This window comes from Callithrix jacchus, chromosome 7 (genome assembly GCF_049354715.1).
Source record: "Callithrix jacchus isolate 240 chromosome 7, calJac240_pri, whole genome shotgun sequence".
NCBI classification, from domain to species: domain Eukaryota; kingdom Metazoa; phylum Chordata; class Mammalia; order Primates; family Cebidae; genus Callithrix; species Callithrix jacchus.
The window spans coordinates 39865071-39890043 of NC_133508.1; the positions used below are offsets into that span (position 1 = coordinate 39865071).

At 45.4% G+C, this 24973-nt stretch overlaps 1 protein-coding gene across 10 annotated transcripts in view; it reads right to left on the bottom strand.

Annotated features, from left to right (window-relative positions):
• The window catches only part of GNB1 (G protein subunit beta 1), a 100761-nt gene that overhangs the window by 7739 nt on the left and 68049 nt on the right, over positions 1 to 24973 (bottom strand). For all 10 annotated transcript variants that reach the window (XM_035307385.3, XM_035307382.3, XM_078330046.1 and 7 more), the window contains 4 exons: positions 21672 to 21710; positions 19721 to 19827; positions 12146 to 12209; positions 10130 to 10292 (listed from right to left, as the gene is read on the bottom strand). In XM_035307385.3, coding sequence (XP_035163276.1) covers positions 10130 to 10292; positions 12146 to 12209; positions 19721 to 19827; positions 21672 to 21710 — 373 coding nt within the window. The remainder of the gene's footprint in view (positions 1 to 10129; positions 10293 to 12145; positions 12210 to 19720; positions 19828 to 21671; positions 21711 to 24973) is intronic.

A 24973-nucleotide genomic window follows, 5' to 3' on the forward strand; every position in this document is an offset into this window, starting at 1 on the left:
CACAGAAACCCACAGCTCCATGATAGGGGCAGGAGCAGAAACCACACCCATCTTTCATCTGCTTTACTGTTTGACACATCAAAGGCTGGGGATTCCTCATCTATTTACTCATTTTGGGGAGCTGACCCCAGTGCCCAGGAGGGTGACCCTCTAGACACCTGGAACACAGTCTTAACAAAACAGACACCTCCTGCTCCCTAACAGCCCATGCTCCAGCGCGGACAGAGAATGAGAATCACTGAAAGAACACATCAGAAAGTGAGTGCTAAGGGAAGGAAGAGGGCAAGGCAGGGCCTCACAGGATGGGAGCCAGGAGAGGAGGGAGGACGAGAGTAGACTCAGGGAAGAAGGATGCAAACAGAGGACCCAGCCAAAGCAGGAGGCGGCAAGGCCACAGGGTCAAGGTGGTACGGGCCTGTGGGTCGTAGAAGTGACAATGAGGGCAGGAGGAAAGCGGCATGGCAGCAGCACCTCAGACATGGGGGTGCTCTTGAGTATGTGTGGATTTTCCTTGGGGACAGCAACTGTAACACTCCCCATCAGTGTGGGCACAATTCTGTGTCTCTGAGTATTCCCACCCACCCCCACTAGGAAAGAAGGAAGGGTCAGAGGCTAGAGAAAGTGGATATAGTGGGGACACACCAAGATGCCCCCCTGCAAACAACTTTCAAAATGCCCTAATATTTCCTGTATCTGCAATATCCACACATGATGACTGCATATTAACAACCTCTGGTCACCATTATTTGTTTTGTGCACTGATCACAGTTCTAGTATTTACTGTGGAACGAAAAGTATAGTTGTATGCCCAGGGCTAATGACAGCCTGGCCCTAATCTGAAGATTCAGGGGTCCCAGTGGCACTGAGGATTCTTAATCTGAGTGTTTACTGAAATGCTTTCCTCCGACTACACCCCAGGGAGTCCTAAGACACTGTGTGAATCAGCAAACAAAAATAAAATGCACACAAAGAAGAAACCCATTGAAGGTTTTAAAGTGGAAAGTATAAAATTACAGATAAAACAAAGCATTTATTTAACAAACATTATTTATTTATTTATTTTTTTTTGAGATGGAGTCTCACTCTGTTACCCAGGCTGGCGTGCAGTGGCATGATCTTGGCTCACTGCAACCTCTGCCTCCTGGGTTAAAGCAATTCTCCTGCCTCGGCCTCCCAAGTAGCTGGGACTACAGGTGCTCCCACCACACCCAGCTAATTTTTGTATTTTTAGTAGAGATGGGGTTTCACCATGTTAGCCAGGATGGCCTCAATCTCCTGACCTTGTGACCTGCCCGCCTTGGCCTCCCGGAGTGCTAGATTACAGGGGTGAGCCACCGTGCCCGGCCAACAAACGTTATTAACCTGGTTCTGACAGAAAAAAAAATACACAGATGACAGAGTTCAAAATATCAACTACATGCCTAAAAAAGCAACTACAAGGCCGGGCGCGGTGGCTCAAGCCTGTAATCCCAGCACTTTGGGAGGCCAAGGCGGGTGGATCACGAGGTCAGCAGATTGAGACCATCCTGGTCAACATGGTGAAACCCCATCTCTACTAAAAATACAAAAAATTAGCTGGGCACAGTGGTGTGTGCCTGCCAGCTACTCAGGAGGCTGAGGCAGGAGAATTCCTTGAACCCAGGGGGCGGAGGTTGTGGTGAGCCAAGATCGCGCCATTGCACTCCAGCCTGGGTAACGAGAGCAAAACCCCGTCTCACAAAAAAAAAAAAAGCAACTACATGGTCAAATACTTCCTGAAGTCACACCACAGGGACACAAGGGACCACAAAAGTGAATCCAAGCCCAGCTCAGAGGAGGACAGCCCTACATACCCTGGCGCTCCGTGTAGTGTCCTGCAGTTTGTCCTCATGCTCCAGGGTCTCCACCCGAGCCCCTCTCCACTGGCTCCCTAATTCCCACTCACCCTTGCTTTAAGCAAGCACCCCCACCCCATCAGGTGCCTCAGGGAGAGGTCCGGACTATGCACAGAGCCTTGCAGCACTTAGTCTGTTGAATGTGAGCACAGAGGACAGGAAAGAAGAGTCATGGAGACCTAAGCACAGCCTGCATCTTACACGGGGGACCAGGCGGAGGCACTCTCAGGTTTATTGCATCAAAAAATCATGACCTTGGCTGGGCGTGGAGGCTCATGCCTGTAATCTCAGTATGTCGGGAGACCTAGGTGGACAGATCACCTGAGGTCAAGAGTTTGAGACCAACCTGATCAACATGGTGAAACCCGTCTATACTAAAAATACAAAAATCATCCAGGTATGGTGGTGGGTGCCTGTAATCCCAGCTACTAGGGAGGCTGAGGCAGGAGAATTGCTTGAATCTGGGCGGCAGAGGTTGCAGTGAGCAGAGATCACGCCACTGCACTCCTGCCTGGGAGACAGAGCGAGACTCTGCCACAAAATTTTTAAAAAAAATCATGATCTCAAAGGTGACCTCTCCATCCCAACCTGTGCAGGCTGTAGTGAAGCTACACAGAACCCATCAGCTTGAACCCTAAAATCCCAGCTCTCAAGCGCTGAAAAATGATCTGGACAAGCACAAGGTGACAGGAACTATGAAGGACAAGGGGATAGAGCACATGTATAAGCCACACGTGGTCCCAGACTTATAGTTTTGTGACTTTATGATGGTTTGAAAGACCATGCTCCAAATACTCATTAAAACTGTTCTATGTTTTCATTTTCAGGAGTGTCCAATAATTTACATGAGATGTTTGACTTTTTATAAGTTATGCATTGTGTTAGACAGTTCTGCCCAACCAGAGGCTACTCTAAGTAAGTGTCTGAGTATGTTCAGGTTGGCGAGCTAAGCCATGATGCTCAGGGGGTGAGGTGTGTCCAATGCAGCCTGGAGAGTGGGATGGGTGGTGCAGTGCCCAGGGTGCCAAGCACACTCTGTGAGGCCCAGTGGGCACAGAAACCAGGCCTAACCCCTTCTTCCAGGCAAACCTCACAGTGCCTTCTGGCCAAGAGGCCATGAATGGTGAAGACTGCAGACTCTGAAATGGGAAAGACCTGGGCTTCAATGTCAGCATGGCAGCTAAATAGTCATGGAAAGTTCATGTCAGTTCTTTTAGAGTCCCAACCTCCCCATGGAACTGGGGAACTGATGGGAGGAGCAGAGCTGTCTGTGCACCTAAGAAGTTCTCAGTAAACGGAGGCAGTTACTATTTCTGTTATTATTGAATTTGACAAATTCCCTGGGTATGTGTGGGGGGACACTTCAGGTGAAAACACGCCCCTCCTCCCCTGGTGCGGGGGCCTGTGCTGCCACCCTCTGGAAGCCTGCAGAGGGGCAGGGAAAACAGATCCTGAACAAAAGTGAGCACCCAGTGTAGAGGTGCAAGGGCACGAAGGTGGCACCAAGTGCCTCAGGCAGAGGCTGAAACGCAGCCTGGGGACCTCGCAGTGGTCTGGTCCTACAGGCAGTGTGAAGGGCTGTCCTACATCTCACAGGGACCACTGGCTGCAGAAATGAGGTTGTGAAAGTCCAGGAGAGAGGGGGTGGCTTGGTATGAGGCAGGGCAGATACTGGAAGTGTAGGAGAAAGACGGGCTCCTGGGCGTGGGTTGTTAGCAGAGGTGCCTCAAGGACAGAGCAAGTCTAGAGTCTAGAAAGGAACAGGTCACCAGGCTCCAGGAAGAGCGTAGGGTGGGTGCACATACTGCTCTACCCTGCATGTCTGCCGAACCCAAGACAGCAAAGTCTTAGAAGGACACAGCAAGCATGGACAGACGCAGCCCTGGGAAGAAACGAACCCGGGACAGGGCGATGGGCTTGAGAAACCCATAAGGTGCTGTTTACTGCAGCAATGTTTATAACAAATTGTGGGAAAATGGGCACTGCCTAAATGTCTGACAATAGGAACAAATTAGTACACCACACTATGAAACTCTACAGCTCCCAGGTTATAGAATGACAGTATAATACTATAGTTGTATAATACTACTGCATAACTACTGTATAATCTGTAATTCTGGATGGAATTACATGTCCACCCAACATAAAAGAAGAAGATTCAAAGTTGTTTTCCAAATTTCTTTCTTTTTTTTTTTTGGAGATGGAGTCTAGCTCTGCACCCAGGCTGGAGTGCAATGGTGTGATCTCCACTCACGGCAACCTCAGCCTCCCTGGTTCAGAAATTCTCCTGCCTCAGCCTCCTAAGTAGCTGGGATTACAGGGGATCTACCACCACACCTGGCTGATTTTTGTATTTTTAGTAGAGATGGGGTTTCGCCATGCTGGCCAGGCTGGTCTTGAACTCTCAATCTCAGATAATCCACCACCACAGCCTCCTAAAGTGCTAGGATTACAGGCATGAGCCACCATGCTCGGCCCCCTTTTCAAATTTCTACAATGAACACACACTTTCAAAGTTTTAGTTCTCCTGCCTGTACCCGGGAAAATATCCCTGTCGGGGAGCAGGGGAGAAGCACAGGACATGTCAAAAGGCAGGCAGGCAAATGCCAAGAAGTTGGCCATGGCCACGCCCAGTCCCTCATGGACACATGGTTTCAGGAGCACCTGTGCCACCCCAGGATCGGCTCCAAGGAGCAAAAACAAGACGGTGATGGGGAGGAACAGGCTCAGACTTAGACCTAAAGGGAAAGGTGCCCAGCCATGCACCAAGTTGTACAGAGCTGGAGAGCAGAGGCCTTTCTTCAGTAAAAAGGAAAATGAAAGAGATGAGGAAGTAACTTGAAGATGTAAAAGTGAGGCTCAGAGGAGTGCACAGAAGAGTGCGCAGGCACCACAAGCACCTCCATAGTGGCGTGTGGCTGTGAGGCCAACCAGTGCAGCTGAGATGCCAGGGCTGATGCCAATGCCAAGAAGTCAGCCATGACCACGCCCACGCCAGTCCCTCACTGACAGCTGGTTTCAGGAACACCTGTGCCACCTGAACTGGCAGACAACATTTATACCCTTCTGTGTCCAAGGTCCTGAAGACCGTCAGAAAAAAGTCCACTACTTTCATGAATATAGAAAATGTTCTGCTTCTCACTATATAAAGATACTGTGCCTAAAAATCCCAAGTTTTAACCACGACAGTGGGTTCTGTCACTGACAGTTGTGCACGCTGTATCATGAAGGCCTTGGGCTGGACTGCTGATCAATGCTTGCGTATCTGTAGCCATCTCAATCAGAATGACCCAGGCAAGGGCCACCGAGTCTCCACCCCCAAGAGGTTTGCAAAGAACAAAGCTCTAAGAGGAAGCGTTGAGTCTCCCTCCACTGTCCCTTAGGGATCTGCTTTGATAAAAATCTGAGACTGGGTCAGAGAGCTAGAAATAAGCATTTTTTTTTTTGAGATGGAGTTTCATTCTTGTTGTCCAGGCTGGAGTCCAGTGGCGCGATCTCAGCTCACTGCAACCTCCCCCTCCTGGGTTTAAGCGATTATCCTGCCTCAGCCTCCAGATTAGCTGGGATTACAGGCATGCACACTACGCCCAGCTAATTTTTGTATTTTTAGTAGAGACGGGGTTTTGCCATCTTGGCCAGGCTGGTCTCGAACTCCTGACCTCTAGTGATCTACCTGCCTCGGCCTCCAAAGTGCTGGGATTAAAGGTGTGGGCCCACCGTGCCTGGCCTGGAAATGAGATTTTAAGGAATTAATAGTTTTTCAAATGTCAGCTAATGCATTTGAAATTACTGTCACCAAAACAGAACGCAGAACATTTATTCTCTCTATATAATTTTTAGACAATAAAATACACATTCCATCCTAATCACTGTGAATTCATTCTACCAGCTATTTCCAGATGACACCCTTTGTTAAGGTAGAATCTTGAAACGCAAAATACCAAGACAGAAAGCCTCCAAATGTTTCCCTCTGAGATATTGCTCAAGAGCTTCCAAAGCATGGGTGGCAGGAATGGGGGCTAGAAGCTCCTGTCTGTCCCATGCAGTCCCTCATATTTTATGGAAACAACTGCGACATACCACTGATTAACAAAAGCCTTATTCAGAAAGCTGCAAATGATTTCTGCCCTCACACTGCTCAATGATTAGTAAGGATTAGAAGAGCCTGCAAGTGTTTTCTGTGCAACTGAGTTCTAAGATTCTTTTTTTTTTTTTTTTTTTTTTGCAGGGGCGGGTGGGGAGTTGGATCGAGTTCTAAGATTCTTTAAGAAAGCTCAAAACTATGGCTAAACAAAGAATTCTAATCATAGAGGTCAAATGTACAGGTCCAGGAGAAGATGGCACAAGTGATGAACATTGAACTAATCAAGGGTATCCTTAAAAGGCCTGAAACAAGACAAAAACGGCAAATTCTCAAAGGTGTCCCTACTGATGGCCATGCCTGTGCCTCTGACTACACTGAGACACTACTGGAAAAATATAAAAAAAATTTTTCTGAGACAGAGTTTTGCTCTTGTCGCCCAGGCTGGAGTGCAGTAGCACAATCTTGGCTCACCGCAACCTCTGCCTTGCGTCACCCTCCCAAGTAGCCGGGATCACAGGCACACACCACCATGCCTGGCTAATTTTTGTATTTTTGGTAGAAATGGGGTTTCACCATGTTGGCCAGTCTGGTCTTCAACACCTGACCTCAGGTGATCCGCCCACCTTGGCTTCCCAAAGTGCTGGGATTACAGGCGTGAGCCACCAAGCATGGCCTCAAATTTTAACCTTCATTGATTTGAATCTGAATCATGACTGAAGAAAGTTACAAATATTCTTTTTTTGGAGGGGTAGAAGCGCTGGTCAGGGTCTCACTCTGTCTCCCAGGCTGGAATGCAGTGGCATGACCACGGCTCACTGCCTCTCAAGTATCTGGGACCGCAAGCTTGAGTCACACCTGGCTAATTTTTGTATTTTTTGTAGAGACGGGATCTCTCTATGTTACCCAGACTCACAAACACTTTTAAGAGGCCAAATGTTTTTTTTTTAATACCACAACTCCTTAGAAGCAAAATTTCATAAAATACGAAGGAAATAAAATTTCTAAAATATTGCTACTAATACCAGGTTATTGTTTTCTCAGGTATTTTTGGCTTTTCTTTTTTTGGTTTCAAACACACAAACACAGTCAGTGTTAACAAATCCAGCAATCTCTGATGACCAGTGGAAGCAGATGCACTGACTTTGAGGGTCATGGGAAGAAACTACTGAACACAAGAACGCCTTTCCAAAAAGGGCACTGCATCGACAGGGCTGCGTGGTTGGCAGGGTCGCTGAGCAGCCCGGCTGGACTCCCAGCAATGGCAAGTGGCTCCTATCGGTAGGCATTACCTTCTCACAGGAACAACTATAAGCCCTGGAAGAAATACGTAACCAAAGGCCTGAAAGCACTGAAAACAAGAGCAGGCAGCAACTGGAGGAGCTCACCCCACAAGAAAAGAAAGGCAGTGCGTGGTTTGTTTTTAAGGAGCTTTCCCTGAGGAGAGGCTTGTCTGTGGCAACCCTGGGGCTAAGGCCTCACACACAAGACCTGTGGCCAATGTCTTCAAGTGCTAGTAGACAGACTGCTGGGCAACCACAGCCAGAAAGTAAGAGGATAAAAACTAGAAAGAAGAAAGCCACAGAAAGGGAGCCCCAAACCACATACATGGCTGACACCTGACACCTGAAGTGCACAGGCATGCAGCCCAACTAGGGCAGAAAAGCTGAACCCGGTTTCTGTTGCTGCCACACAAGAAAGATACAGGCTGCCTGATACACAAAACTAAATAGTTATTTCTGGAGAATTGTAATCAGACCCAAAGTCTCTATGACACAACATTTACAATGTCCAGAATACAATATGAAATTACTACATGTACTAAATAATAGCAAAATGTCACTCAGACTCCAGAGAAGAGATCCACAAGGACCAGCCTCAGGAAGATGAGATGAGAGGCTGGGATCAGCAGACAAGAACTCTAAAGGCAGTGATAGGACTCTCCTTTTGGATACAAAATAAAACATGCTATTATACAAGGACAGGGAGTCTCAGCAGGAAAATAAAAAGAATTTTTAAATAAAAGCAATAGAATAAAAACAATAGAAATTCTAGAACTGCAGAAGCAATGCCTGACATAAATATTCTGCTGCATAGCCTTATTTAGTTTATCAGAGATAACAAGTACATGAGCTTGAGTGGAAATAAAAAGGTTAAAAGCAAGTAAGCGGGGCTAACAACAACAAAGGAACAAATCTGAAGAAGTGGAAAGTGATGAACAAGCCCAGCCCCTGGACTGCAGGCACAGCACAGATGTGTGTGTATTGCAGTGCAGAGGGACGGGGACTAAAGACAGAGGATGCATTTGAAGACATGGTCTAAAACTTCCCAAATTTGGTGAAAGACAAACTGATAAATTAAAGATGCCAAAACACAATAAAGGCAAAGAAAAATCACACCGAGGCACATCATGTGCAAAACTGCTAAAAACCAAATCTTTAGATTGCTAAAAATATATAAATTTAAAAAAAGTCAACCTATAATTATTATTTTTTTAACCCATAACTCTATATATCCAGCAAAAATACCCTTCAAGAATAAAGGTCAGGCCAGGTGTGGTGGCTCACACCTATAATCCCTGCACTTTGGGATACCAAGGCAGGTGGATCACTTGAGGTCAAGAGTTCAAGACTAGCCTGACCAACATGGCAAAACCCAGTCTCTACTAAAAATACAAAAATTGGCCGGAAGTGGTGGCGCACGTCTGTAATATCAGCTCCTCGGGAGTCTGAGGCAGGAGAATCACTTGAACCCAGTGGACAAAGGTTTCAGTGAGCCGAGATCATACCACTCCAGCCTGGGTGACAGAGGGAGACTCCATCTTATTTAAAAAAAAAAAAAAAGACATTAAAAAAATGTGTGTGATGCAGCTAAAGCCATGCTTAGAGGGAAATTTAAAACTTTTAAAGTTACTATATTTGAAAAGGAAAAAGGGTCTAAAACCAGTGGCCTACAGATCTACTTTAAGCAGCTGGAAAATTAAGAAAGCAACTCCAAAGCAAGCAGAAGGCAGGAAAGAACACAGAACAGAAATCAACAAAAACAGGCAGTGTATCTTCCAAAGGACAAGGAAAACTGTGATCTGGCCAATATTAACTTATTTAACAGACTGCTTAATGGGTGTCAAAAGCAGTACTAGTGACTCCGTGAATGTATTTCTTTGGTTCCAAGTGAAGTGAGTGAGCCTGGTGAAGTGTTACCAAAAGGTACTGGGGCATAAAATTTCTGAGAACAGATAATACAGCCAGAGAGGTAAAATATTAGAATAGGATGCCCTCTTTCTGCAATTGTATGCCCTCTGTGATGAATTAGTGTCACAAGCAAACAAAACCTTGGTGAGATAACGGACTACCCAGCACTTATGGCCAAAGAGCTCTAATCTGCCTCATTTGCAGAAACAGGGTCTCACTCTCGCCCAGGCTAGAGTGCAGTTGTGCAATCATACCTCCCTGCAGCTTCAACCACCCAGGCTCAGGCGATCCTCCAGAGGAGCTGGGACCATAGGCGTGCACCACTGCGCCTGGCTAAGTTTTTTATTTTTTGTAGAGATGGGGTCTAGCTTTGTTGCCCCAGTTAGTCTCAAACTTCTGGCTCCAACCTATCCTCCTACCTTGGCCTCCCAGGGTGTTACAATTACAGGCATGAGCCACCATGCCCAGCACAAATCCACAGGTTTCTTACTGGTAAAGGCGTATCAGGCCTGTTTTCAGTTTCATTTTCAGAAAACTTCTGGTCATTACTATAACTTTTATTTGAACCAGTCTCATTACTAATGATTAATAAGGCTGGGTGCCATGGCTCACGCCTGTAATCCCAACACTTTGGGAAGCCAAGGTGAGCGGACCACAAGGTCAGGAGTTCAAGACCAGCCTAGCCAACATAGTGAAATCCCATCTTCACTAAAAATATAAACATTAGCCAGGTGTGGTGGTGGGTGCCTGTAGTCCCAGCTACTTGGGAGGCTGAGGCAGGAGAATTGCTTGAACCCAGGAGTTGGAGACTGCAGTGAGCTGAGATCATGCCACTCCACTCCAGCCTGATGACACACCAAGACTCTGTCCCCTCCCCAAAAAATTAAAAATCCCTAATTGATAAAAGCTGAGTATCCAAAGCATATAATGTACACCAGGTAAACAGCAAGTGTCACTTGAAGGTTATGAATAAGGATGGGTACCTGTGTGTCCTGCCAGCTCACGACTCACACGCACGTTCCCTTCACGAGTTTTCAGATTGTAAATGGAGCAAATGTTATCCAGGCCACCACAGGCCACATAGTTCCCAGAAGGGGCATATGCACAGGTCATGACCCAGGAGGAGCGCAGAGGGATGGCGTGGACCTAATGACAGAAACAGAGATGATACAAAAACTTCTATGTTCAAAAACAGTAACACTGATTCTAGGATATTCTCATCTTCAACTTTCATTGCATAGGAGGTAACAGAACAAAATAAGAGCCAAAATTATCTAGAGAGTAATTCCCATGTGTGGTCACTTAGGTGAAGCAAAAATTAATGAGAAGTCCAGTGCTGCACATGGGAATGCAAATTCAATCCACAAAATCCACAATTCTACTAAAGTCACAACTTACGATTAGGTGGGGACTTAACAGTAGCACTGCCAACTCATCAAGACTGCACTATTAGGCCGGGCACAGTCACTCACGCCTGTAATCCCAGAACTTTGGAAGGCCGAGGCAGGCAAATCACCTGAGGTCAGGTGTTTGAGACCAGCCTGGCCAACATGGCAAAACACTGTGGCGCATATGCCTATAGTCCTGGCTACTAGAGAGGCTGAGGCAGGAGAATCACAGAGGTTGCAGTGAGCCGAGATCACGCCACTGTAGTCTAGCCTGGCAACAGAGCGAGACTCCGTCTCAAAAGAAAACAAAACAGTCCAGGCCCGGTGGCTCACGACTATAATCCCAGCACTTTGGGAAGCTGAGGCAGGCAGATCACCTGAGGTTAGGAGTTCGAGACCAGCCTGGCCAACATGGTCTGTAATAAAATACAAGAATTAGCCAGGTGTGGTGGTAGGCGCCTGTAATCCCAGCTACTTGGGAGGCTGAGGCCAGAGAATTGCTTGAACCTGGGAGGCAGAGGTTGCAGTGAGATGATATCACACCATGACACTTCAGCCAGGGCACAAGACCAAAACTCTGTCTCAACAAAACAAAACAAAAAAAACCCTATAATACTGGAAGAAAACACTGCATTACCCAGTCAAACGGCTATAAACTGATTTGAAAACAAATTTTCTTTTTTTTGAGACAGAGTCTTGCTCTGTCACCCAGGCTGGAGTGCAATAATGTGATTCGGCTCACTGCAACCTCCACCTCCCAGGTCCAAATGATTCTCCTGCTTCAGCCTCCTGAGTAGCTGGGATTACAGGCACCTGCCACCATGCCCGGCTAATTTTTTGTATTTTTAGTACAGTCAGGGTTTCACCATGTTGGCCAGGCTGGTCCCGAACTCCTGATGCCAGGTGATCCACCCGCTTCGGCCTCCCAAAGTACTAGGATTACAGGCATGAGCCACCATACCCAGCCAAAAAAAAAAAAAAAAATATTTCCATGGAATAACCAAAATGGACATTCCTACATCCACCCTGCCACTTTGCTTAGTGTTTTAGATCTGTTGTAATTAGTGCAACCATTTATACACATTTAGTATTCTTTAGTAAAATATTAACTGAATTACATTTTTTACGTATGTTTGAACCAATGACAATACTTTTTATTCAAAACAGCACTACAATTTGGATTAAGTCTTGAAAATAACAGAAGTTACACTTCAAAATATGATGCCTTTCAGATGATGTCTTCTAAAAACTAATAATTGAATGAAAAGTGGTATTTCTGCACTCTATAAATAAAACATGAATCTTCCCAGACTTTGCTAAAACTGGAATAGAGTTCTCCTAGACACACAGAAGGTCCTTAGCTCCCACCGACTTGGTAAAGAGATGACAAACGACAGCACAACTGTCCCTGGTCTGGAGGAAGAGATCATCACAGGTGCCAGCACATGACTCAGTGTCTATCTCACCTGTATAACTTCACTACTAACAAACAGAGCTTGCTGCTACTGACTTCCCTATTCTGTATTATGTGATGTCACAAAAATGAATCGAGAGTTTAAAACCCTGTTTCCTGGGTGGGTTTTCCAAGGAAGGGAATTTCGCAGTCCGTACCTTGTTGGTGGTATAGCTGTCCCAGATGATAAGTTTACCATCCTGCGAGGCACTGACGAGAAGCCTGGAGGACAGACAAAAGCAAACTTATCAGTCCCACACAACACAGAAAGTGTCCAAGGGCAACAGACTAAAACCCAGAGTCTGGTGACTTACATGTTCCCATGTTACATCTGCTTCAAACAAAATCACTTATTTATAAGCAAAAAAAAGATCCAGCCAGGCATGGTGGCTCATGTCTGTAATCCCAGTACTTCGGGAGGCCGAGGCAGGCAGATAATATAAGAACAGGAATTTGAGATCAGTATGGCTAACACATTGAAACCCTGTCTCTACTAAAAATATAAAAATTAGCCAGGTGTGGTGGTGCAATCCCACAGTACCTGTAATCCCAGCTACTCAGGCGGCTGAGACAAAAGAATTACTTGAACCCAAAAGGCAGAGGTTACAGTGAGCGGAGATCATGTCACTGGGCTCCAGTCTGGGCAACAGAGTGAGCCTCTGTCTGTCTCAGACCAAACTTAAAAGCATGAACAAAAACACTATCATGCACCGCAGTTCAGACTGGAGAGTACATGGCCCTGACAGAATGCAGGCCTTATCACCCCTGGCATCCATTCTCTCTGTCAGATGAGACAGGCTCAGGTCATCTCATGAGTGCTTCTGCTTGATTTCCTTATAAATCAAATTAGAGGCTCACGTCTTTAATCCCAACACTTTGGGAGGCCAAGGTAGGTGGATCACAGGAGTTCAAGAGCAGCATGGCCAGGATGGTGAAACCCTGTCTCAACTAGGAAAAAAAAAAAATAGCTGGATGTGCTAGCACATGTCTGTAATCCCAGCTATTCAGGAGGCTGAGGTGAGAGAATTGCTTGAACCCAGGAGGTGGAGGTTGCAGTGGGCCAAGACTGAGCCACTGCCCTCCAGCCTAGGCAACAGAACAAGACCCTGCATGAAAAAAATTTAAAAACCCACCACTTTTAGACTTTCTGAATTCATGAAATATTTCTCACCCAAAATACCCCATGAAATTTCCCAGACTAAGCTAAAACTGGAAATCAAGGTCTCCTAGAAACCAAAGGAGGTGCTCACCCCTCACCTGCTTGGTAAACAGCACTACCGTGCTTGTTGAGCAGAGACCAGTAACTGTCATGAATTTTTTCATAACCACTTCCTTGCTCTGGCAACTGTGCTGAGCTTGGAATCCGCGAGTTGAAAAGAAGCTCCATACTACAAAGGAAAATATGAATAAGGAGCAAAAGAATTTCACCTTAACAGGCAAGTAAGGTGGGTGAAAGTAACTTAAATCCTGGGAACCACAGTTGCTCATAAGAGGTCCTAAGAACTCTGTAGCACAGAATGTACTGTTTTCAAGGAAAAGTAAGAGGTTCTACTGTTTGATGCAGAGATATCTCAGTAGAGTAAACGATTTTTGAGACGGAGTTTCGCTCTTGTTACCCAGACTGGAGTGCAATGGAGCGACCTCGGCTCACCGCAACCTATGCCTCCTGGGTTCAAGCAATTCTCCTGCCTCAGCCTCCTGAGTAGCTGGGACTACAGGCACGCGCCACCATGCCCACTAATTTTTTGTATTTTTAGTAGAGACGGGGTTTCACCATGTTGACCAGGATAGTTTCGATCTCTTGACCTCGTGATCCACCCGCCTTGGCCTCCCAAAGTGCTGGGATTACAAGCTTGAGCCATTGCGCCCGGTCTGAAAATTTTTAATTTTAAGGATTTTATCCAATGCAGGGTTTTTGCTTTTTTTTTTTTGGTGGTGGTGGTTGTTTTTTAGACAGAGTCTCACTCTGTCACCAGGCTAGAGTGTAGTGGTGTGACCTGTGTTTACTGCAACCTCCACCTCCTGGGTTCAAGTGATACTTATGCTTCAGCCTCCCGAGTAACGGATTACAGACATGCGCCACCACACCTGTCTAATTTTTGTATTTTTAGTAGAGACAGGGTTTTGCTAGGTTACCCAGGCTGGTCTCCAACACCTGGCCTCAAGTGATCTGCTCACCTTGGCCTCCCAAAGTGTTAGGATTACAGGTGTAAGCCACGATGCCTCAAAATACAGGTTTTAACTATTTCAGCTGTGAGCATATGTGACTTCTTAAAGCTGACCCAGATGAGCACAGTGGCTCATGCCTATAACCCCAGCACTTTGTGAGGCCAAAGCGGGTGGATTACGAGGTCAGGAGTTCAAGACCAGCCTAGCTAACATAGTGAAACCCTGTCTCTACTAAAAATTATGGTTGAGCCGAGATGGGTCATGGTGAGCTGAGATTGTGCCATTGCACTCCAGCCTGGGCAACACAGCAAGACTCTTCCTCAAAAAGAACAACAAAAAAAAGCTGACCCAAAGCTGGAGTAATACTCTCTCAAGTTTTGTTGATAACTTTGACACTTTTAATATCAAACTAGATGTTTCGATACACTAAGCACAAACTTCCTTTACAAAGCTGTCAATGAGTTTAACAACAAATAGAAATCTTTTCATTGGCACTTTATTACAAAATGTATTGCCGAACTAAAAACTAAGTGCATGCTCCAATCCTATTATTTTTTAGATGCATTTTTTTTTTCTTTGAGTCTCCCTCTGTCACCCAGGCTAGAGAGAAATGACACGATCTCAGCTCACGCCCACCTCTGCCTCCCAGGTTTAAGCAATTCTTGTGCCTCAGCCTCCCCAGTAGCTGGGATTACAGGTGTGTGCCACTATGCCTGGCTACTTTTTTGTATTTTTAGTAATGACAGGGTTTTGCCATGTTGCTCATGCTGGTCTCGAACTCCTAAGCTCAGACAATCTGCCCTCCTGCGCTGGGATTAGAGGCGTGAGCCACCGCACCCAGCCTTCAGATACAATTCTTTTTTTTTTTGAGACAGAGTTTCATTCTTGTTACCCAGGCTGGAGTGCAATGGCACAATCTCAGCTTACCACAACCTCCAGCTCCTGGGTTCAGGCAATTCTCCTGCCTCAGCCTCCTGAGTAGCTGGGATTACAGGCACGCACCACCATGCCCAGCTAATTTTTTGTATTTTTAGTAGAGACGGGGTTTCACCATGTTGACCAGGATGGTCTCAATCTCTTGACCTCGTGATCCATCCGCCTCAGCCTCCCAAAGTACTAAGATTACAGGCTTGAGCCACCGCGCCTGGCCGCCAGATAGGTTCAGTCATCAACATATTAAACACTTAAAACTATTTCTGCATAATGGTACAAGGTTCCCTCTCTAGCTCTATTTCTGCCCAGCCCTCCTGAGATTTTCTGTTGAGTATCAGAGCTGCAGCTCATCCTCCTGGATTAGGAGGATCACCTTTACACAGGTCTCCCGGTCAGAGAGCTTAATAACTGCTGACTTGCAGAGGGATTAGGGACATGTAAGCTGTGCACTGATCCTCCAGAAGGTGAGAGAAGACATGCCTCCTAGTCCTGGGTCAAGGACCTGTTGAACAGTTGGGTTCACATTGCCTGCTAGTGTCTTTACTTACTCAAAAATCAATTATCTGAGGTGCCACCCACCCAGAACACAGAGGCAAGAGCCAGGAAGCAAGATAAAGGGCCCCAGGACTCCAAAAGTAGTTGTCAAAAAATCAAAACACCTAACTCCTTTCATTTTACTCAAAGGAGGGAGGGTGGTGGTGCATGCCTGTAATCCCAGCACTTTAGAAGGCTGAGATGAGAGGATCAGTTAAGTCCAGGAGTTTGAGACCAACATGGGACAATAAGGCAGACCCTGCCTCTACAAAAACTATTTAAAAAATTAACTGGGCACAATGATGTGCACCTGTGGTACTAGCTACTCAGGAGGCTAAGGCAGGAAGATGGCTTGACCACAGAAATTCAAGGCTGCAGTGAGCTAGGATCTCACCATTGCATTTCAGCCTAGGTGACAGAGACCTAGTTTCAAAAAAAAAGATCACTGTTCAGTACAAACAAATACATTGATAAATATATTACAAACGTATAAATCTGCTACTTAATAATACATAACAAATATATATATCTGCTACATTAATGCATATATAACAAGTACTCATTGTGGGCCTCTCATGTAGGATTTTTTTTTTTTTTTTTTTGAGATGGAGTTTCATGCTGTCGCCCAGGTTGGAGTGCAGTGACACCGTCTTGGCTCATGGCAACCTCTGCCTCCAGGGGTTCAAGTGATTCTCCTGCCTCAGCCTCCTGAGTAGCTGGAACTACAGGCATGTACGCCATGCCCAGATAGTATTTGTATTTTTAGTAGAGACAGTGTTTCACCATGTTGGCTAGCCTGGTCTTAAACTCCTAACCTCAAGTGATCCACCTGCCTTGGCCTCCCAAAGTGCTGAATTACAGGTGTGAGCCACCATGCCTAGCTTCATACAGCTTTCAAAGACAAACTAGTAGTCATTTCTACGGTTTGAGTGTGTCCATAAATCAAACGAACACAGTGAAAGAACTGGTATTCATAAATTATAGCTTTAAGTAAGTCATGAAAAAAATCTTAAGCAGTAACATTTGTTTATAAAGGCAGGAAATATGGAGAATAAAGAATATATACCTTCTCTCCAAAAAGCCTCTTTTGGACCTGAAAAAGCCAACCACTGGCCTATCCTGAAAAAATGGCTATTTAGAACAAGTAGTCTTTAGAAGCCTCTGGAAAGCAGAGGTTCTCCATAACATTATTCTGGTTTCCTCATGACTGTGAAATTATACAACAAAAGCCATGCACCTAGCACCCTGTCCAAGAATAAGGACAAACGTAGAACCGCACTCTCCCACAGACCTCACTGAAGACCGCCTTGCTCACAGGGTGGCCACAACTCTGAACTTGGTTCTGCTTTGTCAGCCCTTGCTTTTCTTCCTTTTGATCCTGGGGCTATCAAGGCATGCAGTGTATTTGAGACAGATGGAACATAAAGCCTCCCATCCAGTGATTTGGCACCCACCCCACCAGCCCTGAGCCCCAGCCCCACCTCCACTACTCAGGCCACACACCCATCTCATAGGTCCCCGAACACACCTGCATGCAGATCACTCTCCTCCCTTCTAGACTACCCAGTGCAGAGCCCAGCTGGCGAAGGAGACACGTTACTCAGCAGTGCAGTGCTGTGAATACCTCAACACTCCCCAGCGACAGCAATGTCTACTCTCTCAACCTGCCTAACCTGGATATCATTGTCCCCACAGATGGAGGAAAGGCCCCCAAGGTAACATACTGTTTTGTTTCTCATCTACTTTTGACAATAAATTCTAGGAAAAACTACTAACAACATTTTCTTTCTTTTTTTTTTTTTGAGACAGAGTCTTGCTCTGTCGCCCAGGCTGGAGTTCAGTGGCACAATTTCGGCTCACCACAAATTCCGCGTGCCTCAGCTTCCCAAGTAGCTGGGACTACTGCCACCATGCCTGGCTGATTTTTATATGTTTAGTAGAGACGGGGTTTCGCCATGTTGGCCAGGCTGGTCTCGAACTCCTGACCTCAGGTGATCTGCTTTACTCGGCCTCCCAAAGTGTTGGGATTATAGGTGTCAGCCACTGCGCCTGGCCAGAACATTTTCTTTTTTTTACTCTTCTTTACGTTTTTAAAGACATAACTTTGAATTCACAAAGTATATACTTATTTATATAGAGACAGGGTCTCACTCTGCCATGCAGGCTGAAACACAGTGGAGTGATCTCAGCTCACTGCAAGTTCTGCTTCTTGCCTCCTGGGTTCAAGTGATCCTCCCACCTCAGCCTCCTGAGTAGCTGAAACTACAGGTGCGCACCACCACACCTAGCTAATTTTTGTATTTTCTGTAGAGAAGGGGGTCTTGCCATGTGGCCCAGGCTGGTCTTGAATTCCTGGGCTGAAGCCATTCCCTTGCTTCAGCCTCCCAAAGTGCTGGGATGCATGAGCCAACGTACCTGGTTACTTATTTATTTTGAATATTTAAAAGGATTTTTGACAAACAATAATTTACGGAGTACAATATGGTGTTTTAATATATATCCACACTGTGAAATGAAAGAATCAATCTAATCAACATACCCATCACTAACCGTGTGTGTGTGTGTGTGTGTGTGTGTGTGTGTGTGTGTGGTAGGAACATTTAAAATCGACTTTACTAACAATTCTGAAATACATGTTATTATTAACTGCAGTCTCCATGCTGGGTGACAGATTTCTAGAATTTATTCCGAACTCAAACTCTGTACCCTCAGACATCATCTCCCCCCTCCCACTTTTATTCTGACTCCTCTCGCATTGGAAAAGCACTCATTTGCATATGGAATTGTATGGGATACAATATAGAACAAACTAAAGATAGAATCTTTTGTTCTCTAGCTGTTTGTGCTCTAAAGCAGACAATTTCACAAACAAAAAAAAGCCAAGCAGAAAATTCCAGGCTAACAACTGAATACAAAGAAATACTACTCAACCAAGGGAATGTTAAAAACCGCTACGTCAGGTGCTTGGAACAGCATGTCATGGTTACACAAATCAAATGGTACTTTACTAAATTATTTGGCTAGAACAGGCAGCAAATAAGACTTTGCAATAGCCTCTAAATGAGAGGAACACACAGAGTGTGCGATGACAGAGGTGAGGCGCCTGGTGGAAAAGCATGGGGTATAATTTAAAGTATAAAAAACAGGCTAGAACTGGTGGTGGCTCAAACCTGTAATCTCAGCACTTTGGGAGGCTGAGATGGAAGGATCACTTGGGGGCCGGGAGTTTGAGACTGGCCTCAGCAACAAAGAGGGATCCTGTCTCCACAAAAAAATATATGTATATTAGAAGGGTGTGGTGACACATGCCTGTGGTCTCAGCCACTTGGGAGGCTGAGTAGGAAGTGTTGCTGGAGGCTAGGAGGTAGAGGCTACAGTGAGACATGATCACACCACTGCACTCCAGCATGACTGACAGAGTGAGACCCCTGTCTCAAAAAAAAAAAAAAAAAAAGACAAGACAAGACAAGAAAAAATTGGAGCCCATGAAGGGAATTATCTTTTGGGATGGTAAACAAAAGGAAGAAGGCAGGGCAGACAGGCCAGGTGAGAGAAGAGTGAGAGCAGGTCACAGCGCATTCCCGAGTGTCTGCTGCTGAAAGCCAACAGCAAACCACATACAACATGATGCTGATTCTAAGGCTCAAAATGCTTCATCCCTCAGGATTCTCAGGTCAGGTTCTGTGATTTCCGGAGCCTGGGCACTGAAATCACAGAAGAGTGAGGGCCGACCAACCCTGAGAAACAGGCACAGAGAGGTCACTTTCTCAAGTTCCCATAAGTAGGATGCAGTAGAACCAGGAGGACAGAGTTCAAGAAACTGAAAGAGTTGTGAGAAGGGAGAAAGAAAAACCAGAACTTGTATTGATGTGACTCAGACAGTGAAGAAATGGCAGCGTCCTTTCAGTGCAGGTAAATGGAAAACAGGACAGGGAGTAGGCATCTGTGAATGTTGCACGTGGCGTGCCCAGGGTTCTGATTCAAGTTCCTCATTTTTTCGCTGTAAAACACAGCAAACGGTTTCGGGTTGTTTTCCCTTAGGAAAACAGAGCTGCCTGGAACATGTCAAGCAGCGTCCTGCTCACGCCCACACCTACCTGGAGTCTGTGCCCCAGTGCATGGCATAGATCTTGGCCAGGTGCCCCCGTAGTGTCCTCCTCGTGCGCATTTGGATTCTTCCCACTGGGTCGATGTTGTTTGTGATCTTGAAAATAAAAACGTTTCTGTGCATTAACATCTGTGATTAAACGACTCTCCTCCTCTTCCTTCTCGGTCATGGCTGTTGGCTCGCCCACTGTGCCTGCCTCTTCCCAGCCCTCCCCACAGTTCTCCAGTGGCTCCCATTGTGCCATTCTGCACTGAACTCCTTCTGCACTTCTCACCAAGTCTCAGTCTGCCAGTAATCAGGAACATGTTCGGCCTCCCCTCCAAGCACAGGAACACTGCCAGCCTTGAAGCACTCGCTGTTCCTTTCCTGCCTCCTTCCTCCTCTCCCTGTCCATCCAGGACCAGCTCCTCCTAGGTCTCTCAGTCCTTTGAGATCTCACTACTTTTCTGAGACACCTGCTTCTGCACGACCATCACTCGTAGCATAAGGTGTACACACACCTGCCAAGACCATCCTGCATTCAGACACTGATGTTAATGAGTTTAGGTTGGCAAATGGAGTAAGTGTATCACAATAGTGGGTTTTTAAAAATGGACAGTCCAAAGTGTTCTGAGAATTGAAATTCAGGTAAATCTATGTAGCCTAATTTTTTTTTCTTTAACTTACAATTTAACCTCAATTAAAATGCATCCCCTAAAGCAACTGAACAATTGAAAAATTTAAACATCTTCATTAGAAGTATGAATATAGTTTTTCTTTCACATTTCTGTCTAATTCTTTGGATTTTATTTTTACTTTTATTATTATTATTTTTGACAGAGTCTCACTGTCGCCCAAGCTGGAGTGCAGTAGTGTGGTCTTGGCTCAGTGCAACCTCTGCCTCCAGGGTTCAAGTGATTCTCCTGCCTCAGCCTCCTGAGTAGCCAGGATAACAGGAGCGTGCCACCACAGAATAACATCTGTCCCAACATGGTAAAACCCTGTGTCTACTAAAATACAAAAAATTACAACTAATTTTTGTATTTTAGTAGACACGGGGTTTCACTATGTTGGCCAGGATGGTCTTGAACTCCTGACCTCCAGTGATCCACCCACCTTGGCCTCCCAAAGTGCTAGGATGGACCTGCAACCATTGCCAGCATCTAGTTCCAAAATATCTTCATCATCCCAATCAGTCCCTGTCCCTCACCTTCTCCCCTCTCTCCCCTAATACCCCTGCTGGCCACTAGTTCACTCCGTCTCAACGCATTTTACTATTCTAGGTATCACAAAACATAGCCACTTCTGTTTGGCTTCTTTCACATATCATAATATTTATGGGACTTATCCCTAGTGTAGCCTCTGACTGTAGTGAGGTCCATTTAACGGCTGGTAAAACTCCAGGGGCATTTAAGAGACACCACATGGTTGATCCACTCACTCACTCATGCACATTTTGGCTGTTTCTACATTTTGGCTGTTGTAAATGGTGCTGCTACAAACATCCACGTACACGTGTTTGTTAGAAAACCCGTGTTCAGTTTTGTTGGGCATATATGTAACAGTAGAATTGCTGAATCACACAGTAATTCTAGGTTGAACTTTTTGAGGTATTGCCAAATTGGATATTAGAAATCGAAGTTTTGAGGCAGATTCTGTTAAGGAGAGGAGCTTCAAAATATCTTAAGAGAGTAGCAATATTTTACAACTATTACCTCTGTAACAGGAAGATAATTATTGAATAATTATCTTGATATATCTCGTTTTCATCTCAAAAAGCCCTTCTACTTCCTATGCCTACCATCAGAATGACTTCTTAATAAAAACACTCCACGCATTGGCTTGGCATCCTCACTGTGGAGGAGAGAACCCGAGCAGAGCCCTCCCGAGGCTCCAGGTGTGGGCACCCACGCCAGCCTCCTCACATATGGATGGCTCTGCATGACTCAGTGGGCTCTTACCTGAGAGAGAGTTGCATCTGCACATGCTTTCCTGGCATCCTGGGAAACAAGGACAGTGAGAAATTAGCAACATTTCAGATACATTCAATCTTAGGTCCACACACATCCAACTTTCAGAAGGAGCTTTCATACGCTGTGAGGAGCGCAAATGGAGCATGCAGAATGGCGCACTCACTCCTTGCCTCTCAACACCCCACAATCTACTGCCACCTGTGGACTGTCCAGGCCACGCCGAACAGAGAACCAGTAACACCAAAATCTGTCTGAGACCTGCACACAATACTCCTGAAGCCCACAGCTGTGCCCAGCACCCAAGCACTCTGGTACCTGGTGCTACCTGTGCCCTCACTGCTGCACAGGCTGGAACACACACGTCTTGCTCTTTTTACAAAGCCCACATAGGGTCAGGAAACCTGTGGCCCAAATAAAAAGTCTAAAAAGGACCAGATATCCAGCCCAAAAAACTTTTCTTCTGATTGCATTAACTAAGTACTTTGTTTTCAAGAGAAACAATAGCTAATTCTAAATTCTATGGAGGGCGAGGTAGCTCAGTCTGTAATCCTACCACTTTAAGAAGCTGAGGCAGGAGGATCGCTAGAGCCCAAGAGTTCAAGACCAGCCTGGGCAACGAAGTGAGACCTCATCTCTACTAAAAATAAAATTTAAAAATTTAAGGTAAATAGGCTGGGCGCAGTGGCTCATGCCTGTAATCCCAGCACTTTGGGAGGCCAAGGTGGGTGGGTCACCTGAGGTTAGGAGTCCGAGACCAGCCTGGTCAACATGGCAAAACCCTATCTCTACTAAAATTATAAAAATTAGCCGGGTGTGGTGGGGTGCCTGTAATCCCAGCTACTCAGGAGACTGAGGCAGGAGAATCACTTGAACCTGGGAGGCAGAGGTTGCAGTGAGCCAAGACCACCACTGCACTCCAGCCTCAACCTGGGTGACAGACCAATACTCCGTTTCAAAAAAAGTAAGTAAGAAAAATAAAGAAAAATAAATAATTTCTATGGAAAAAGAGCAAGGGACCTGGAGTCAGACAATCAGATTCACATGAGCCTCTCTGGCTATTGTTCTCATTTCTCATCTATAAATGACCTTCGGAAGCAGGTAAGCACCGTGAAGGGATCTAGCAGTGCCAACTCAAATGTCTTCATTACTAAGAGATCAAAGTTACTAGAAAATAGACCTGGAAATCTCAAAAGAGAATGTATGTTTATAAACAGAAAGGTAGATATCATAAAGGAAAATAAAACAATGGCTTTAATTAAAAGGTTAAAAATTTGAGTGTAGCTATAATTTTAAAGAAAAATCACAATATTTTTTCTTTCTGAAACAGAGTTTCACTCTGTCTTACCCAGAATGGAGTGCGGTGGCGCGATCTAGGCTCACTGCAGCTTCCACCTCCTGGGTTCAAGTGATTCTCTTGTCTCAGCCTCTCGAGCAGCTGCGACTACAGATGTGTGCCACCACACCTGGCTAATTTTGTATATTTTGTAGAGACGAGGTTTCACCATGTCAGCCAGGCTGGTCTTGAACTCCTGACCTCAGGTGATCAGCCAACCTCAGCCTCCCAGGGTGATGGGATACAGACCTGAGCCAGCGTGCCCAATCTCTTTCTTTTATTTTTTTTCTTGAGATGAGTTTCACTCTTGTTTTCCAGCCTGGAGGGCAATGGCGTGATCTCGACTCACTGCAAGGTCTGCCTCTGAGGTTCAAGTGATTCTCTTGCCTCAGCCTCCCAAGTAGCTGATGATATTACAGGCATGCATCACCATGCCTGGCTAGTTTTGTATTTTTAGTTGAGATGGAGTTTCTCCATGTTGATCAAGCTGGTCTCAAATTCCTGTCCTCAGATGATCCACAGACCTCAACCTCCCAAAGTGCTAGGATTACAGGCATAAGGGTCCATGCCTGGCCTTTTTTTTTTTTTTTTTAACTATGTATATTTTTATTTTTATGACAGGCTCTGGCTCTGCTGCCCAGCCTGGAGTACAGTGATATCATCATACCTCACTGCAGCCTCGACCCCCTGGGCTCAGGTGACCCTCCCATCTCAGGCTCCTGAATAGCTAGGCTATAAGCATGCACCACCATGCGCAGCTAATTTTTGTATATATGTATATACAAAAAATATATATATATGTGTGTGTATATATATGCGTGTGTGTGTGTGTGTGTGTGTGTGTGTGTATATATATATATATATGTAGAGATGGGGATCTCAACACGTTGCCTGTGGCTGATCTTGAATTCCTGGGCTCAAATGATCCTTCCGTCTTGGCCTCCCAAAGTGCTGGGATTATAGGTGAGACCTACCTCGCCTGGCTGACAATTTCTATGAAGAAAAATGTGTTTATATGCTGTCATCTGACCACCTACTTTCAAAATGGCAAATGGCAGGTGCAGCCTTACAGTCATGTATCCAAAGGCCCCCCAACGTGGGGGAGGGTGGAGGAGGAGTTCCCAGTGGCTCCGGCTTTCAGGGCAAACTGCTCACTGCAAATGATTTCTATTTTAGGAAGCTTGTGGGAGTATTTATAAACTGATAATATGGAAACATAATCCCAAAACTTTGAGGAAACAAGGTGGGTGGATCACCTGAGGTCAGGAGTACAAGACCAGCCTGGCAAATATGATGAAACTGCATCTCTACTAAAAATACAAAAAGTAACCAGGTGTGGTGGCTGGCACCTGTAATCCCAGCTACTTGGGGAGGCTGGGGCAGGAGAATGGCTTGAACCCGGGAGGCAGAGGTTGCAGTGAGCCAAGATAGAGACTGCACTCCAGCTTGGGCAACACAGGCAAAAAATAGATAGATAGATAGATAGATAGATAGATAGATAGATAGATAGATAAACTATACCAAATTTATAGATTCCAAATTCATCTTTAAATTATTATTGGCCATTATACTTTAACACAAAAAAAAAAACTACGTAACTGAGTATGTATATGTGAGCAGTAACATTTGGAGAAAGGGAGATGAATACTTGGAATAGCAGAGGCCTTTTTGTCAATGAATTTTTACCTGGCAAGTACTGAGTTTATTATTTATTTCTGAATACTATGCTTGTTGATGTTATAGCCTTTGATTTTAAAATGTCATAAGGAAACAAAATGGAGAAAATAAAACATGAGTTAAGCAACTTCACCCTAGTTAGTATGCAAAGACTAAAATTAATTTCTTAAGGTGCAGTATAACAGACTGTGGTGACACTACTGTTAAACAGAGAAAAAAGCTACTGCAAAAACGAAACAGATAACTTCAATTCAGTCTTCATTTTAGCCAACAACCAGCT